The sequence below is a fragment of the Rhinoraja longicauda genome, chromosome 4, assembly GCF_053455715.1.
Source record: "Rhinoraja longicauda isolate Sanriku21f chromosome 4, sRhiLon1.1, whole genome shotgun sequence".
Lineage (NCBI taxonomy): Eukaryota > Metazoa > Chordata > Chondrichthyes > Rajiformes > Arhynchobatidae > Rhinoraja > Rhinoraja longicauda.
In genome coordinates, this window is record NC_135956.1 from 13,160,779 (window position 1) to 13,178,417 (window position 17,639).

At 43.7% G+C, this 17,639-nt stretch overlaps 2 protein-coding genes across 9 annotated transcripts in view; one reads left to right on the plus strand and one right to left on the minus strand.

Annotated features, from left to right (window-relative positions):
- Positions 1 to 9,465, minus strand: part of otud6b (OTU deubiquitinase 6B) — a 79,735-nt gene extending 70,270 nt beyond the window's left edge. Inside the window, exon 1 of the mRNA XM_078397207.1 lies at positions 9,462 to 9,465. The gene's annotated coding sequence lies outside the window, so the exon portion shown is untranslated. The remainder of the gene's footprint in view (positions 1 to 9,461) is intronic.
- Positions 9,466 to 9,614: 149 nt separating this feature from the next.
- gra (granulito) overlaps positions 9,615 to 17,639 on the plus strand; it is a 52,317-nt gene continuing 44,292 nt past the window's right edge. For all 8 annotated transcript variants that reach the window (XM_078397220.1, XM_078397225.1, XM_078397219.1 and 5 more), the window contains exon 1: positions 9,615 to 10,115. In XM_078397220.1, the coding sequence (XP_078253346.1) occupies positions 10,084 to 10,115 (32 nt within the window). In that variant the 5' untranslated portion in view covers positions 9,615 to 10,083. The remainder of the gene's footprint in view (positions 10,116 to 17,639) is intronic.

A 17,639-nucleotide genomic window follows, 5' to 3' on the forward strand; every position in this document is an offset into this window, starting at 1 on the left:
ACAAGATCATAAAATCTACCTAGAAAGCTAGCACAATGAAGAGATAGTAGTAGTTAAATAAATGCATAATAGAATATAGCACTTTTGTTTGATCTTGAAACTAATATGTTGTATTCTCATAATATTACATATATTTAGAAGATAAACATCCTGGCTTGATATTGTCCTATTCTAATACCTGTAACAAAGATTTATTGGCTACTTTTATCGGGGACAGACTGATAAATTGTGGCATTGAGTTAAAGTTTGCTGAATAGAGGAATAGAGGTTTGAGAATGCAGTATTTTGCATTGATTGAATAGACAAACAATAAGATAATACATAGTATAGAAACGCTTTGGGAAGCCTTGCATTAAATTTCCGTCTCCAAGTATTATTTCATGATCTCCCTAACTTTACACTTCAATGGCATTGCTTTTTATCTTTCAGGTGAATGACAATTATAGCAGCCATGCACTCACTATTGCCTTAGAGTAACTTATTATTTCATCACTTCAGATTTGAATGTGAGCGAGGTTCAAGGTGAGAGGGGAAAGATTTAAGAGACCTGATGGGCAATTTCTTCATACAGAAGGTGGTGCGTATACAGAATGAGATGCCAGAGGAAGCTGTAGAGGTGGGTACAATAGTGATGTTTAAAAGACATTTAGACAGGTACATGGTGACAGGTACAACTCAATTATAAAAGCTGGTCAGCATGGATGAATTGGGCTAAAATGCGTTTCTGTATTATACAACTGTCTCTATGTAAGGCTTAAAATAATTTTAATCAAAGCAAAACCCACTACAAATTGTTGTCATGATTAAATATAGTGATGAAGCAGATTACCCTAACATTGCTAAAACAACCCAATCAAAGAATAATCCTTATCTCAACAATAACACTAATTCTGAAAATGACCTGAAAGCAAGAGGTTTAGTAGGAAAATAACTCCAGATGCTGGTACAAATCGAAGGTATCACAAAATGCTGGAGTAACTCAGCAGGTCAGGCAGCATCTGGGAGAGAGGGAATGGGTGACGTTTCGGGTCGAGACCCTTCTGTAGACTGATGTCAGGGGGCGCGGGACAAAGAAAGGATATAGGTGGAGACAGGAAGACAGTGGGAGAACTGGGGAGGGGAAGAGAGGGACAGAGGAACTATCTAAAGTTAGAGAAGTCAATGTACATACCGCTGGGCTGTAAGCTGCCCAAGCGAAATATGAGGTGCTGTTCCTCCAATTACTGGTGGGCCTCACTATGGCACTGGAGGAAGCCCATGACAGAAAGGTCCGAGTGGGAGGGGGAGTTGAAGTGCTCAGCCACCGGGAGATCAGGTTGGTTAAGGCGGACTGAGCAAAGGTGTTGAGCGAAACGAGGTGTTGAGCGAAACGATCGCCGAGCCTGAGTTTATTCTCGCCGATGTAGAGAAGTTGACATCTGGAACAGCGGATACATCTCCCTACTGTTTCTGGATCTCACCATCCCCATCACAGGAGACAGACTAGTGGCTGACATCTACTACAAACCCACTGACTCCCACAACTATCTGAACTACACTTCTTCCCACCCTGTCTCCTGCAAAAAGTCAATCCCCTACTCCCAATTCCTCCATCTATGCCACATCTGCGCCCAAGATTAGGTGTTTCACACTAGGGCAGCAGAGATGTCCTCATTCTTCAGGAAACGGGGCTTCCCCTCTTCCATTATAGATGAGGCTCTCACTAGGGCCTCCTCTATATCCCGCAGCTCCGCTCTTGCTCCCCCTCCCCCATTCGTATGACAGAATCCCCCTTGTCCTCACCTTCCACCCCATCAGCCAGCGTATCCAACAAATCATCCTCCAACATTTCCGTCACCTCCAATGGGATCCCACTACTGGCCACATCTTCCCATCTCCTCCCTTTCTGCGTTCCGCAGAGACCGTTTTCTCCGTTACTCCCTGGTCCACTTGTCCCTTCCTACCCAAAGTCCCTTCCCCAGGCACTTTCCCCTGCAACCGCAGGAGATGCAACCCGTCCCTTTACCTTCCCTCTCGATTCCATCCAAGAACCCAAACAGTCTTTCCAGGTGAGACAGAGGTTCACCTGCACCTCCTCCAACCTCTATTGTATCTGCTGTTCCAGATGTCAACTTCTCTACATCGGCGAGACTAAACGCAGGCTCGGCGATCGTTTCGCTCAACACCTTCGCTCAGTCCGCCTTAACCAACCTGATCTCCCGGTGGCTGAGCACTTCAACTCCCCCTCCCAGTCTGACCTTTCTGTCATGGGCCTCCTCCAGTGCCATAGTGAAGCCCACCGGAAATTGGAGGAACAGTACCTCATATTTCGCTTGGGCAGCTTACAGCCCAGCGGTATGAACATTGCCTTTTCCAACTATAGATAGTTCCTCTGACCCTCTCTTCCCCTCCCCCTTCCCAGTTCTCCCACTGTCTTCCTGTCTCCACCTATATCCTTTCTTTGTCCCGCCCTCCTGACATCAGTCTGAAGAAGGTCTCGACCCGAAACGTCACCCATTCCCTCTCTTCCAGATGCTGCCTGACCTGCTGAGTTACTCCAGCATTTTGTGATACCTGAAAGCAAGAGGTTGATTTATCAAAATTTTCCATATATCTGTTTGAAACAAAATGGGATCTTTAACATGAAGTGGATTATTTAAAACCTTCCCTGAAAACATAAGTACCAAGGACTTCTCTCATTGACTGAAAGATCAGAGCTTTACAATCTGTCTTTGTATTTCAGATTGAATAAGACATATTGCAATTTCTTGATACTGGAACTTCAATTAGGTGTTAACATCTTTCTGTAGAATCAGACCAACTGTAAAATGCCCATTGCAGACTGAAGAGAGAAGTTAAATACAGAGAGGCGACCACAGATTTAATCTCTTGTTTTGATAGTATAGCTCAGCATTCTCTTTCTTTGTTGCTTCCTGCTCTGCAATGGCTAAATTGTCATCAGTTGAATGTAAATATCCAGACGGCTTAGTCATAACAATGTTTTATGCTATTGCTGCTATTTTCCTGGAAATTGAATAAGCGTTTGGTATGGTTCAATGGTTCTATTTTATGAAGAGCTTATGTTTATACGCTAGCATGATTATACTGTAATTCTCTCATCAAATTATTTACAAAGGGTTTGGGCAGCACAGTGGCGCAGCGATAAAGTTGTTGCCCTACAGCTCCAGAGACCTGGGTGCTGTTTATAAAGAGTTTGCACGTTCTCCCTATGTCCGCCTGGGTTTTCTCCTGGTGCTCCAGTTTCCTCCCACATTCCAAAGATGTGCGGGCCTGTACGTTAGAGTGTAGGATAGAACTAGTGTACAAAATGATTGTTAGCACGGATGCGATGGCCGAAGGGCACCGTTTGCCTGCATTTGGCCCTTATCCCTCTAAACCATTCCTATACATGTATCTGTCCAAATGTCTTTTAAATGTTACTGTATTTGCCTTAACTACTTCATCTGGCAACCCATTCCATATATCTATCACTCTGTATGAAAATGTCCCCTCACCTTAAACCTATGCCCTCTAATTCTGATTCGTCCACCCTGGGAAAAAGCCTGTCCATTCACCCTATCTATTCCCCTCATGATTTTATGCACCTCTATAAGTTCACCCCTCAGCTGCAAGGGACTCTATTGAAACATATAAGATTATTAAGGGATTGGACACACTAGAGGCAGGAAACATGTTCCCGATGTTGGGGAAGTCCCGAACCAGGGGCCACAGTTTAAGAATAAGGGGTAGGCCATTTAGAACGGAGATGAGGAAAAACTTTTTCACTCAGAGTTATGAAGCTGTGGAACTCTCTGCCTCAAAAGGCAGTGGAGGCCAATTCCCTGGATGCTTTCAAGAGAGAGTTAGATAGAGCTCTTAATGATAGCAGAGTCAAGGGATATGGGGAGAAGGGAGGAATGGGGTACTGATTGTGGATGATCAGCCATGATCACGGTGAATCATGATTCAAAGGGCAGAATGGCCTACTCCTGCACCTATTATCTATTGTCTATTGTCTAACTCTTAGCCCGCTCAACCTCTTCCTAGCTCAAGTGCTTAAATCCTGGCAATATCCTCGTAAAACCTCTCTGCACTCCTTCCAACTTAATGGCATTTTTCTATAACAGGGTGACCAAAACTGAATATAATACTCCCAAGTTCATGCCTCACAAACATAAAATGTCTCTGAATATGCTAACAAACTTCTATAGATGTACTGTAAAAAGTAGACACAAGGAGCAGTAGATGCTGTTTACAAAAATATTCAGTGCTGGAGTAACTCGGCAGGTCAGGCAGCATCTCTGGAAGACATGGATAGGTAATGTTTCGGGTCAGGACCTTTCTTCAACTGAAGAATGGTCCTGATTTAAAACATCACCTATCCATGTCTTCCAAAAATGCTAACCGACTTGCTGAGTTACTCCAGTATTTTGTTTTTTTTGACTGGTTATATTACGGCCTCGTAGGGCAATTCCAACTCATTGGAATGCAAGAGACTGCAGAGAGTGTGGGTCTCAGCCCCATCCATAGTGGTCACAGTCCTCGCCAAACGCATCTACATGAGGCACTGTCTCGAGAAGACATCCTCTGTCATCAAGGATCCCCTCCATCTGTGCCATGCCCTCTTCTCACTGCTACTTAAGCCTGAAGTCCCTTAGGTTCAGGAACTACTTTCCTGCAACTATCAGGTTCTTGAACCAATTTGCTCAACTCTAATCCTACATCAATAACGGAACACTAGAGCCTACCTCCTACTCTACAAATGGACCACTGTCATTTGTAGTTTTTCATGTGAGTCTCAAGGTTATTTTCCCTTGAAAAATATTTCTTTATGATTCTAATTTGCTTTAGCATGCTGCACTTGTTGTTGCATGCTTAAAGCAAAATGTGCCAATTTGTAATATTAACTGTCTCAAAAATGCATTAGCTAATTAATTTTACAGATTTAGTGTAACTGGTGTAGTTTTTCCTCCTGTAGCCAGAGGCTTGATGTCAAGTATCCCAACAGTCTTTGGGGAGATACTGCTAGCTAGGGAGACAATAGACAATAGGTGCAGGAGTAGGCCATTCGAGCCATCACCACCGATCATGGCTGATCATTCTCAATCAGTACCCCGTTCCTGCCTTCTCCCCGTACCCCTTGACTCCGCTATCCTTAAGAGCTCTATCTAGCTCTCTCTTGAATGCATTCAGAGAACTGGTCTCCACTGTCTTCTGAGGCAGAGAATTCCACAGATTTACAACTCTCTGACTGAAAAAGTTTTTCCTCATCTCCGTTCAGTGAGACAGTGAGAAGTGCTGGGATCAGGAAAACAAATAAGCGCAGTGAAAGCGCACGGTCACGTGATTGATATCTGGTGCGAGCCCAGCTGAAGATAACTTCATGGCTATGTAGTGTGTCCTTGAGAAGGTAATGTGTCTGTGAACCGCCGTTTTGCAAAGGGACTTTATGATGGGAAAAAATTAGCCAGCAACATAACAAAGAACACTCTCGCCTGATAAGGAAGGAACAAAGATGCATTTTGTTTATTCAGCCTTGGATAAGTGACAACTTGGAATAATTGACTTCAGAGTCGTGAGAGCCTTGGATTAGAACAAAGGCTTCCTTTAGGATTGAAGGAAAAAATGGTATAAAAACCATCGCAAGGAGGGACCCGAGTTTGAAGCTCAGAAGACTATCCCCTACTGAAAGAGTGAATCTGGACAATTCATTCATTCAGGTAATATCTGTGTCCAAGTCATGAATCTTGTGATTTAGTGAAAGAAATTATAAACTGGAATAGTAAAGTAAATGAGGTTATTAGAAATCAGTAGTTTGCATCATTACTTAAGTAACTTAAATGCAAATTAAGTTGTAATAAACCTTGGTTTAGATTCTTCTGTTTGACACATCAGTTGATACCCTACGGAGGTAAAGTGAATCTGAAGAAGGGTCTTGACCCAAAACATTACCCATTCCTATCCAGCGATGCTGCCTGTCCTGCTGAATTACTCCAGCATTCTATGTCGACCAAGATCCAGCGGTAGTTTGTTCGAGTTACTGTACTTACTGTACTCATGGAAGGTAAATTGCCATTACGCTACATTAAACTCTGGCACTACACCTCTTATTAGGGTCATCTACTCCTTTGTTCTGTTTGTTGGGTATAAATTTTCAGCATTAATTGCATCAAAATCCCTTGTGCGACCAAGACGTTTTGTAGTTCGGAGTTTACTTGGCATTTGGAGTGTTCAATCGCCTGATGTACTGTATCTTTACCTTAACTCTAGTGGGGGGGGGGGGTTGCGGCTTGTACTTACCTAAAATTGAATTCGTTCATACCGTTGGGTTGTAAGCTACACATGCGGAATTTATCCTTCCCCCTCCCCATATATCAGTCTGAACAAGGGTCCCGACCCAAATGTCACCTGTCCATGTTCTCCACAGATGTTGCCTGACCCGTCAAGTTACTCCAGCATGGAAACAGGCCCTTTGGCCCAACTTGCCGCGACCAACATGCCCCATCTACACTAGTCCCACCTGCCTGCTTTTGGCCCACATCCCTCGAAACCTACCCTATCCATGTACCTGTCTAAATGTTTCTTCAATGTTGTGATTGTACCTGCTTCAACTACCTCCTATGGCAGCTTGTTCCATACACCCACCATCCTTTGTGTAAAAAAAGGTTACCCCTCAGGTTTCCATTAAATCCCATTTGGGGTCTGATGAATGTACGGATGAGATTTTCTACTTATTAAATGATGATACTAAGCTGGGGGGTAGTGTGAATTGTGAGGAAGATGCAATAAGGCTGCAGGGTGACTTGGACAGGTTGTGTGAGTGGGCGGATACATGGCAGATGCAGTTTAATGTAGATAAGTGTGAGGTTATTCACTTTGGAAGTAAGAATAGAAAGGCAGATTATTATCTGAATGGTGTCAAGTTAGGAAGAGGGGATGTTCAACGAGATCTGGGTGTCCTAGTGCATCAGTCACTGAAAGGAAGCATGCAGGTACAGCAGGCAGTGAAGAAAGCCAATGGAATGTTGGCCTTCATAACAAGAGGAGTTGAGTATAGGAGCAAAGAAGTCCTTCTACAGTTGTACCGGGCACTGGTGAGACCGCACCTGGAGTACTTTGTGCAGTTTTGGTCTCCAAATTTGAGGAAGGATATTCTTGCTATTGAGGGCGTGCAGCGTAGGTTCACTAGGTTAATTCCCGGAATGGCGGGACTGTCGTATGTTGAAAGGCTGGAGCAATTAGGCTTGTATACACTGGAATATAGAAGGATGAGGGGGGATCTTATTGAAACATATAAGTTAATTAGGGGATTGGACACATTAGAGGCAGGAAACATGTTCCCAATGTTGGGGGAGTCCAGAACAAGGGGCCACAGTTTAAGAATAAGGGGTAGGCCATTTAGAACGGAGATGAGGAAGAACTTTTTCAGTCAGAGAGTGGTGAAGGTGTGGAATTCTCTGCCTCAGAAGGCAGTGGAGGCCAGTTCGTTGGATGCTTTCAAGAGCTGGATAGAGCTCTTAAGGATAGCGGAGTGAGGGGGTATGGGGAGAAGGCAGGAACGGGGTACTGATTGAGAGTGATCAGCCATGATCGCATTGAATGGCGGTGCTGGCTCGAAGGGCTGAATGGCCTACTCCTGCACCTATTGTCTATTGTCTATTGTCTATTGTCTAAATATCAAATTGTCAAATTCACTCCTCTGGGGCAAAATACTGTGTTTCTATTCCTCATGATTTTGTACACTTCCATAAGATCTATTTCTCTCCTGATTTTGTACACCTCTATAAGATCTATCGGGTCTATGATAACCCTAATGGAGTTCTGCTTTGGGATCTGATGAATGTGGGGATGGGATTTTCTACTTATTAAATATCAAATTAAATTATTAGATTCCCTACTCTGGGCAAAAGACTGCATTTCTGTTCTTCTCATGAGTTTGTACACCTCTGAGAACTAATCCTCTCATGATTTTGTACACCTTTATAGGATATTTTCCTCTCATGATTTTGTACACCTCCCGTAAGATCTATCCCTCACATGATTTTGTACATCTCCAGAAGATCTATTCACGATTTTGTACACCGCTATAAGATCACCCTCTAAGGTCTATAGATCACTCCATAAGTCTGAAGAAGGGTCTCGACCCGAAACGTCACCCATTCCTTCTCTCCCGAGATGCTGCCTGACCCGCTGAGTTACTCCAGCAATTTGTGAATAAATACCTTCGATTTGTACCAGCATCTGCAGTTATTTTCTTATACTCCATAAGACACCTTGGGACTTTTATATTTGGAAATCAGCATCTGCAGTTTGTTGTGTCGCTGCAGTTTAAATGTTGCCTTACCGGGGTCTTGTCGGGCTGTAATATGTCCAAAATCCTCTCCTCTTGCTGATGAAGGCAAATGTGCAATTGCTGACGAAGGCAAATGTGCCATATGTCCTCTTCACGATCTACCAGGTTCATGGATCACCACTGTACTTGCACCTCTGGGTGTCTTTGTTCTGTAAAGTTCCCTAGGGCCCTACCATGGACTGTGGGATGTGGCTGTGAGTCCCGCTGTGTGAGTGAGCAAGGGGAGAGGGCAGGAATGCCCCGGGAAGGATGTCCCCCCAGCCGCTGACACACCGACGGACGACATGCCTCACGTCACTGCGGTACCTGTTGTTGTGGTCGCCGGGGGCAACCGTTCCAGGTGACGGTCCCGTCGGTTATCCAGTTTATAACCCCCTCCTCTCAATGCAACTTCTCTGTGAGTATTTCATTGTGGGGAAATATACACTTCCCCTACTCCCCCTCACCATCCCCTTCCTCCTCCTCCATCTGCGTTTAACTCAACAAACTCAGCTCTCTTCGACGTGAGGGAAAACTCTCCTGATTCCTATTTTAAGAGACACAAAAGAGGGCCTCGACCCGAAACGTCACCTATTCCCTTCTCTCCAGAGAGGCCGCCTGTTCCGCTGGTATTCCAGCATTTTTGTGTCTATCTTCGGGTTAAACCAGCATCTACACATTTTGTCGATTCCTATTTAGTTTGTCGCTTGCATTGGTCTCAATATATATTCTCCCTCTTCCCCTCTCCATCTCCCCTGTCCAGATAATCTAAGACTGCAGCCCAGCTTGTTGTTTTCCACCACTCCTCTCTACTACCCATCCTAGATAATCTAAGACTGTAGCCCAGAATGTTGTTTCTCCATCCCTCCCTTGCCCAGATAACCTAAAACTGCAGCCCACCTTGTTGTTTTCCACCCTCTTGCAGATAATCTAGACTGCAGCCCACCTTGTTTTACACCCCTCCCCTCTACTCTCTTGCAGATAATCTAAACTGCAGCCCACCTTGTTTTACACCCCCTCCCCTCTACTCTTGCAGATAATAGACTGCAGCTCATCTTTTTTTTTTACACCCCTTCCCCTCTACTCTTGCACAGATAATCTAAAACTGCTGCCCAGCCCCATCCTTCTCCAACCCAGATAATCAAAAGAGTGCAGCTCCAGATTGTTGTTTTTCTACCCATCCCCTCCAGCCCATTCCAGATCATCTAAGACTGCAAGCCAAGCTTGTTTGGGTTTTTTTGTTTGTTTTTTTGAAAAAGAAAAATCAATCTTCGTTTCCCCCTCTGCGCTTCTTCAGCAGGTTTGTTTTCGTACGGACGTTCCCCTTGCCGGTGAGCCCAGTGTGGACTGCCGCAGGATCAACAACACCGACGGACGGACGGACGCCTCCTCCCCTCTCTCCGCCTCCAACCCGCGCTCTGCTCCGCTCTGCTCTGCTCCCTCCCTTCACCCTCACTCTCCCTCCCTCCCTCGCTCCGCGACCCGGCCCAGAGCTCGCGACCAACGGTCGAACCCCCCCCCCCCCCCCCCTCCCCGCGCGAGCGACGCACGTGCCGGGTGCGACTGGCGAAAGGGCGGGGGAGGAGGGGGTTGGCTCGAGCCCGGGCCGCCGCGGGCGCCCTTGACTGTCTGAGGAGGGGGAGGGTGAGGAGGGGACAGCAGCAGCAGGAGGAGGAGGAGGAGGAGGAAGGGAGAAGAAGGGCAGAGCGGCCGTCGCGCGGGAAGGCGGAGGCGAAGGCTTGAGCGAGGGAGGGACGGCGGAGACGACGACGATGGCGGAGGTGAAGGGCGTCGCGCAGACCGGGTGAGTCAAGGACTCTCTCCTTCCGATCGCTGTCAGGAACCGCGAAAAACGAGCGAACTTGCAATTGCTGCTTTACCCACACATTTTTTTTTAAAAACCCACCATCACCACCACCACACAAAATCCTGGAGTAACTCGTAAATGTTACCGAGTCCAGAGCGGATCCCGATCTGAAATGTCGTCTGTCCACCTTCTCCACACACAGATGCTGCCCGACCAGCTGAGACTGAGTTACTTCAGCACTTTGTGTCCTTTTAAAAAAAAAACCCGGTGTATCTCAGGAGGTCAGTCACACAAAGTCTTCGAGTAACTCGTCCTGTTTGTTACCAGTCATGACCCCGATCCCAAACATCCTCCACAGATGCTGCCGAGTCACTTCAAAGACTGTCTTTGCAGCACTCCCTGGCTTCAGCACTTTGTGTCCCTCCCGGGACAACTCAGCAGGTCGGGCAGCACCTGTGGAGAAGCTTTGAAGTGCATTCAAAAGATGCTGTTTAATAACCAAAAGAAAAATCGCCTCAAAGTCCTGGAAGTGGGTCAGGCGGCAGCTAGCCTGTGGCAGGAGTTTGGGTTGAGGCCCTTCTTCAGAGAACTGGGTCTTAAATCAGACTACTCCACACTAATGCAGATGCTACTTTATAACCAAAAGAAAAATCCCCGCAATGTCCTGGAAGTGACTCAGCGCCCGGGTCAGACAGCACCCGTGGGAGGACGAAGGATCCCGATGGAAACGTCGCCTATCCATCATCTCCTCCACAGATGCTGCCCGACCCACTGAGTTACTCCAGCACTTGTTTACTTGCAGACACAAGGAAGGAACAACAGTCAGATGCTGGTTAATACACAAAAGGACACAAAGTGTTGGAGTAACTCTGACTGACCTGTAGAGTTGACTCCGGCACTTTGTGTCCTTTTGATCGTTTTATTTCACTGCTGGTGTTTCGGTGGGATCTTGGTGGGCAAAAGAAAAATAGGCTTTGTTTTATTTTCCGCAGTCGACGTTGTGTTTTGATTTGAAATGCTCTTGTGCCAGTTAACCCCGCATCTCGCCAGGGCGGAGATCTGTACACACCCCAGCTGTCGTTATGTGCCGGGATGCTCTTGAATTTAAATGCTTCACTTACCGTTTAGAACCAGGGGAGCAGGTCCTGCCTCGACTAAACCCCCTGACTTCCTGACTCAGTCTGATCTAGATGCCTATTCCTTTTCTCCAGAGATGCTGCCAGACCCGCTGAGTTACTCCAGCATTTCGTGTCGTTCTTCAAACAAGGCTGCCGTATCCCCCCGGCAGCCTTGCGCCCTAACTGAAGAAGTGTCCCGACCCAAAATGTCATCGATCCATGTTCCCCAAAGATGCTGCGGAAGGAGCTGCAGATGCTGGTTTATACCGAAGATAGACGCAAAATGCTGGAGTAACTCGGCGGGTCAGGATTTCTGCCGAGACGCTGCCTGAATCCGCTGTGTTACTCCAGCACTTTTTGTCCTCTTCTGTATTAACCAGCACCTGTAGTTCCTTGTTTCTACATCCCTAATTTGTTGGTCGGCCATAAGGCTAACCAGCCGCCCACCAGTACTCTTGATCAATCAATGTTTTCTGAGTTTACACGGCCAACATAACCTTGGTTATATTTAAATGCATTTAAATTAATCTGGTGAATTTATGCCCAACTAGTTGGCAACCCTTAATTAGAGAAGTAAAAGGACACAGAGTGCTGGAGTAATTCAGCAGACTAGGCAGCATCTCTGGAGAACATGAATAGGTGATGTTTTTGAGTGGAGACCCTTCTACAGATTGCTATGGTCAACCTGCACGACAGGTGACGTTTCTACATCATCTATCCTTGTTCTCCAGAAGTGCTGTCTGACCTGCTGAGTTACTCCAGGACATTGTGCCTCTTTTTTGGTAAACCAGCATCTGCAGTTCTTTGTATCTTCATAATGCCAGAGTTTAACATAGTATACTATTAATTTCCCTTCCACCAGTACAGTTGAGGCAATGGTTTGTATGTCTCTTGTAAAGGTTTCTAGAAATGATGGGTCTACACATAGGAAAGGTACACAGTTGGTCTCTGTGAAACAGAATTCGTTAAATCAAACCAGAGGGGCAACTTTTTCACACAGAGGGTGGTGGGTATATGGAACAGGCTGTCAAAGGAGGTAGTTGAGGCAGGTACTGTAACAACATTAAAAAAAACACATGGTAAGGCAAGGTTTAGAGGGATATGGGCCAAACACGAGCAAATGGGGCCAGCTTAGCTTAGCTGGGTATCTTGGTCACGGGGACATCATAATTATGGCTGATTTTCTTGTTGGAGTATAAAGTGAAAAGCTCCTGGGGCAATCGTGTTGGTGCTTTTCAGAGGCTGAAACAGAACAGGATATAAGGCAATGAGAGGCATGGGTAGGGTAGAAGCTTAAAATCTTTGTCCCACGGTAGAGGTATCAAAAACCAGTGCGCATGAGTTTAAGGAAGGAGTTTTAATGGGGGCAAGTTTGTTAGAGCAATTTACAGAGGCAGTGGTGAAATTGTACACACTTACTATGTGTAAGAATCATTTTTATAAATTGATAAATAGGCAAGGAATAGAAATGAAGGCAGACCTAATATGGGAAAATGGGATTAGTGTAAATGACCAAAAAGATAGCTATTGACATAGTGTTGTATGACTCTATGACATTTTAGATTGTTGCTGCCATTGTAGAATCCTGAAAAGCTTGAAGAACATCTTCAATAACAGCGGCAGGATAATAATTCAAAATTGATCTATTTTAAATATCTTCATATTTTTGCCCTCCCTCGTTCCCACTCTGAGAAACCACATTATAATTGGAGAAATATACAAAGATTATTAACAAAGAATAAAACAGCAGCATTTAATGTAATAAAATTCCACAAGGTTAGTTTGAGGCATAATAAAAATGATACACTAAAATTAAATTAAAGAGTGATTGTGCATTGGCACCCAGGGAATAAATTCAGAGCATGGTGCCTGGATATCAAAAGCTGTAAATGTCAACTGGTTCACCATCTAGGTACTCTTGGTGCAGATAGTTACATATTTCATTGCCCTTGATGTGAATGAGTGTTTTCTGATTTCACTTTTAGATGACTTGGCTCATATTTAATAATTATGCTTCACTGTGCTGGATTTCCCTCATGGAGGAGCTTCCTTTGTAAACACTTTTTTATGCCATCTATCTTCATCATGTTTTTAAAACACTGCTTTGATTCCATTGAATCTGTGCTGTGTCCTTAAATTTCATGAGGTTTGGTGTTTTAACGTTGAATGCAGTACTCCAACAAGGTCTTGCTTTGTACAATTAGTGCACTTGGCATTAAAGTCATTTGAGAAATGGCAATGGTTATTATTGTTATCATTATCATCCTTTATTATTATTTGTAACTGCACCGATGATTAATGATTTTTGCTGATGGGCATCCACATTCCTGCTTCTACTAAAGATTAAAAAGGTTCTGATTTTTCTTTTGAGGATACAAAGTGGGTGAACTTGGATCTCCTACATTGAACTCAGTTTCATATCATTTTACCCGCTCACTCAGTCTGTCATAATCTTGGTGTGGACCTGATTGGGCTTGAGTCCGTAGTGTCATTCGGTAGCTGATCCTTGGCTTTTCCACTTTTTATCTATATTTTCAAAATATTAATTGGTAATAAACACCAGTGAATCTCTGATTTAAAATGAACTATTATCCAATCACTGTTGCTGTAAATGGAAGAGAATTTCAGGATCTATCACACCTATTGAGTATGAAAGACCTCACACCTGAAAGGTCTGGCATAATTGTTTATGCTATACGCTCCATTCTTGTCAAGAAATTATCTTTAGCATTTCCCATGTTTGTTCGGCTTGGCACCTTGACATTTATCACTCATTAATTTTCCAAATTTTGGTGAATGCCATCTTAGATTATGTAATCTCTGAAAGTAATTTAGCCCTTGGAGTTCAAGCCAAACCTAAAAGAAAATCTGAAATTAAAAATACTGGAAATACAATGTCATGCTTTTTATGTTCTTTAATAACCTAAGATGCTCTGCCTCCAAATGCACTCAGAACCACTTACAATATTGCAGACGTGGTATACTGACATATGTTACATCTCATTGTACACCAATATTTTAGATATCAAAAACAGCATTTCATTAAACCTTTTGATTATTTTCTGCCCCAATTTTTTGAATTTTTACGTACTTTTTACACAAGCCCCCAAATCTCTTTGGATGCCCATTGCTTCTAGTTCATAATACTTTAGAAAACAAACAACTGTATCATTTTAAAGTCTAAAGTGGACGGCCCTACAGATGATCACTTTGAAATTGATTTGCTACAATTTTAATTATTCACCTAATTAAATAATCTCTAATAGTAAATTAAGATCTCTATCAGCACTGTTTACATTTACACCATGTTTTAAAAACTGCAAAGTTGAGCATGTGGATTTCTGTATCATTATCAAAGTTTCTAATAAATGTTTGGTATAGTTGCATGCCCAATGAAAATCATTACTGGACACCATTGTCATGAGCTGCCAATTTGTGTATCAGCCCATAATCTTCTCTGCAATTTCATAGCAATGTGAATAATCTTATCGAAACCAAAGTTTGAGCATGATAGCACAAGCAGGGTTTATGATGGGTGTAATAGATGGGCATGACTGGAACCCAGAACAGTAAGTCTCACCAAAATGTTAATAGAAATAAGACATTGAGGGAGCATCTTCTGATCAGCCATGTAAAAGAAAGATGCAACTCCAGTAGCACTTCCACATGCAAAACTCAACCACTAATAGGACATGGTACATGGAATAATCACCCACAGGCTCCCCTTCAAATAACACATCATTCAGACTTGGAAATGTACTGCTGGTTCTACATTGTTGTGTCTAAATCCTGGAATTTCTATCCAACAACTGTCAGAGTATCGCAACCAGGAGGATTGAAGAGGTTCATAAAGGGGGCACAATGCCACCTTTGACAATAGACAATAGGTGCAGGCCATTTGGCCCTTTGTGCCAGCACCTGACATTCACTGTGATCATGGCTGATCATCCACAATCAGTACCCCGTTCTTGCCTTCTCCCCATATCCCTTTTCATTTTGCAATGAAATAAAATGCTGGCTTTACCAGCGACGTCGAGATCTTGAAAATGAATTAATTAAAGAACAATGATGCATCATTATGACAGTCACAAAGAATGTTCTTTATGACTTTGTTTCGTACTATTGTGGCAGAACCTGAAGTATGTCGCATAAGAGGTGTCATAAATGCGAGAATCGACAATACATGTGTTGACTTTGAAAAGGAAAGGGCGGTTGAAGATGAATAGGTGGCTTAGGAATAGAATGTATGAGGGTGTCATTTTGAAACGGAGAGTGTTCCAAATGCCAAGTTATAAGGAGACATTAGAGATAAACAGTTCAGTGGGGATATGATCATGGAAACAAAAGTTGAGTTCAAAGAAGGCCCGCAGTAAACTAGGTGAGAAATTAGAGACAAGGACTCTGAGCTAATCGTGGAGCTGGTGGTGGGATGGTGAGGGGATTTGGATTGATGAGCAATAGGAAAAAGAAGGGATGATGCAGAAGAGAGGATTTAAAGGGTTTGTGATGGAAAGCGTCTTGTGCAAAATATGGGAGAAGAAGTTGAATAATGGTGTGGTGGTGCAGTGAAAAAGGGATTGTTGGTAGTGGAAAAACTAAGACAGTTAGCTTGATGTTGCCAATTATATAAGAGGCTGAATTCTTGTGCAGCCCAAAGAGTAGATTAACATAACAGCAAAATGCCAACGTTACCCCCTCTATTTGCTGCAAACATCTGAATCAAAAATGTGCCACCTGATTGGCTGATCCAAGATCAGGTATGAGAGGAAAGGAAGACTGATGTTTATACATGATTAAACATGTTGTTTCTAGGAAGAGGATGGTGATGGAGGAGCATTAGAGCCTTGTACCGTAGTAGTTATGGGGAAGGCATTATAGCTTAATTCTATAGTTGGTGGTTTTGACGGAATCAAATTTTATTTGTGTATCATTGAAACATACGAGATTAAATTTTGTTTGTCAGCAATAGATTTTTTAAACAAATGCCAAATAGCAGAGACTTAATCTGCCCAGTCTATAATTTGTGTATAAGATTGTGATCTTTTGTGCTGATTTAACTGACTGCTAGACCAAGTGGACCCGTTGGGCCCAAACCTCTCCTGCATTGGTGCAGCACCCTCTCCACCCCCCCTCCCCCCTTTCCCCTCTGCCCTTCTCCCCTCTCCCTCCCCCCTACTTCCCCCTCCTCCCCTCCCTCCCCCTCTCCCCCTCCCCCTCCCCCCTTCCCCTCCTTTTCATTTATATCTACTCTTTATATTTCCCCTACCTCTCACTCCATTCCCCTCATCCCCCTTATCCCCCCTCCTAGGAGATAGATTTAAACTTTAAAATGTGAATAACTTTAAAAATATAACACCGATTTCAATGAAACCTTCCATTAGCACTAAAGGGACGACGGTGAGTAAGGTGGGCCTAAAATTGTTACGCTATCGTATACCGTTATAGCTGTAGTTCAGGAACAAACAAACAAACAAACAAGAGTTTTGTGACGAACTTTGAAAACAAAACAGCACATCCTGCCTAGCTGGAAACTCCTGCCTTATAGCTTTACTTGTTGAGATTTTCTCTTTACTTGTTTAGACTTTATAAGTACAAATTAGATTTTTTATTTGTATAATAGCTATTTGTTTTGTAATGGTGAAAACATTCTAAATACATTTAGAATGGAGATGAGGAGTCATTTCTTCAGCCAAAGGGTTGTGATGGACCGAATGACCTAATTCTGCTATGTCTTATGGAAATTTTGGTGTCCAATTAGTTAAAGACTTTTTACTACATTTAACACGAGCAAAGATATTCTCTCTAAAATAGAGAGTGTTGTGGTCTGTAACTAACTAATTTGGTGTGCTGAGGTAGATGAAATTTACAATTTTTATGAGTTGTTTGGCGGTGATAAAAGAAGTATCTAGAGTGGTAGTGTTTGCAGAGACACATTAAGTGATCATAGAGTCATAGAGTGATACAGTGTGAAAACAGGCCCTTCGGCCCAACTTGCCCACACCGGCCAACATGTCCCAGCTACACTAGTCCCACCTGCCCGCGCTTGGTCCATATCCCTCCAAACCTGTCCTATCCATGTACCTGTCTAACTGTTTCTTAAACGATGGGATAGTCCCAGCCTCAACTACCTCCTCTGGCAGCTTGTTCCAGACACCCACCACCCTCTGTGAGGAAAAGTTACCCCTCGGATTCCTATTAAATCTTTTCCCCTTCACCTTGAACTTAAGGCAAAGGTGTCGGTTAGATAGACATGAGATGGGGCGAAGGGGAGGGTAAAAAAGATGATTGGGGGAGGGGAATGTTTGTATAAGCTACTTAAAATTAGAGACACCAACGTGCATACTCTTGTGTGGTCAGCTACCCAAGAGAATATAACTGCAGGGAAATCTAATATTGCCTTGGA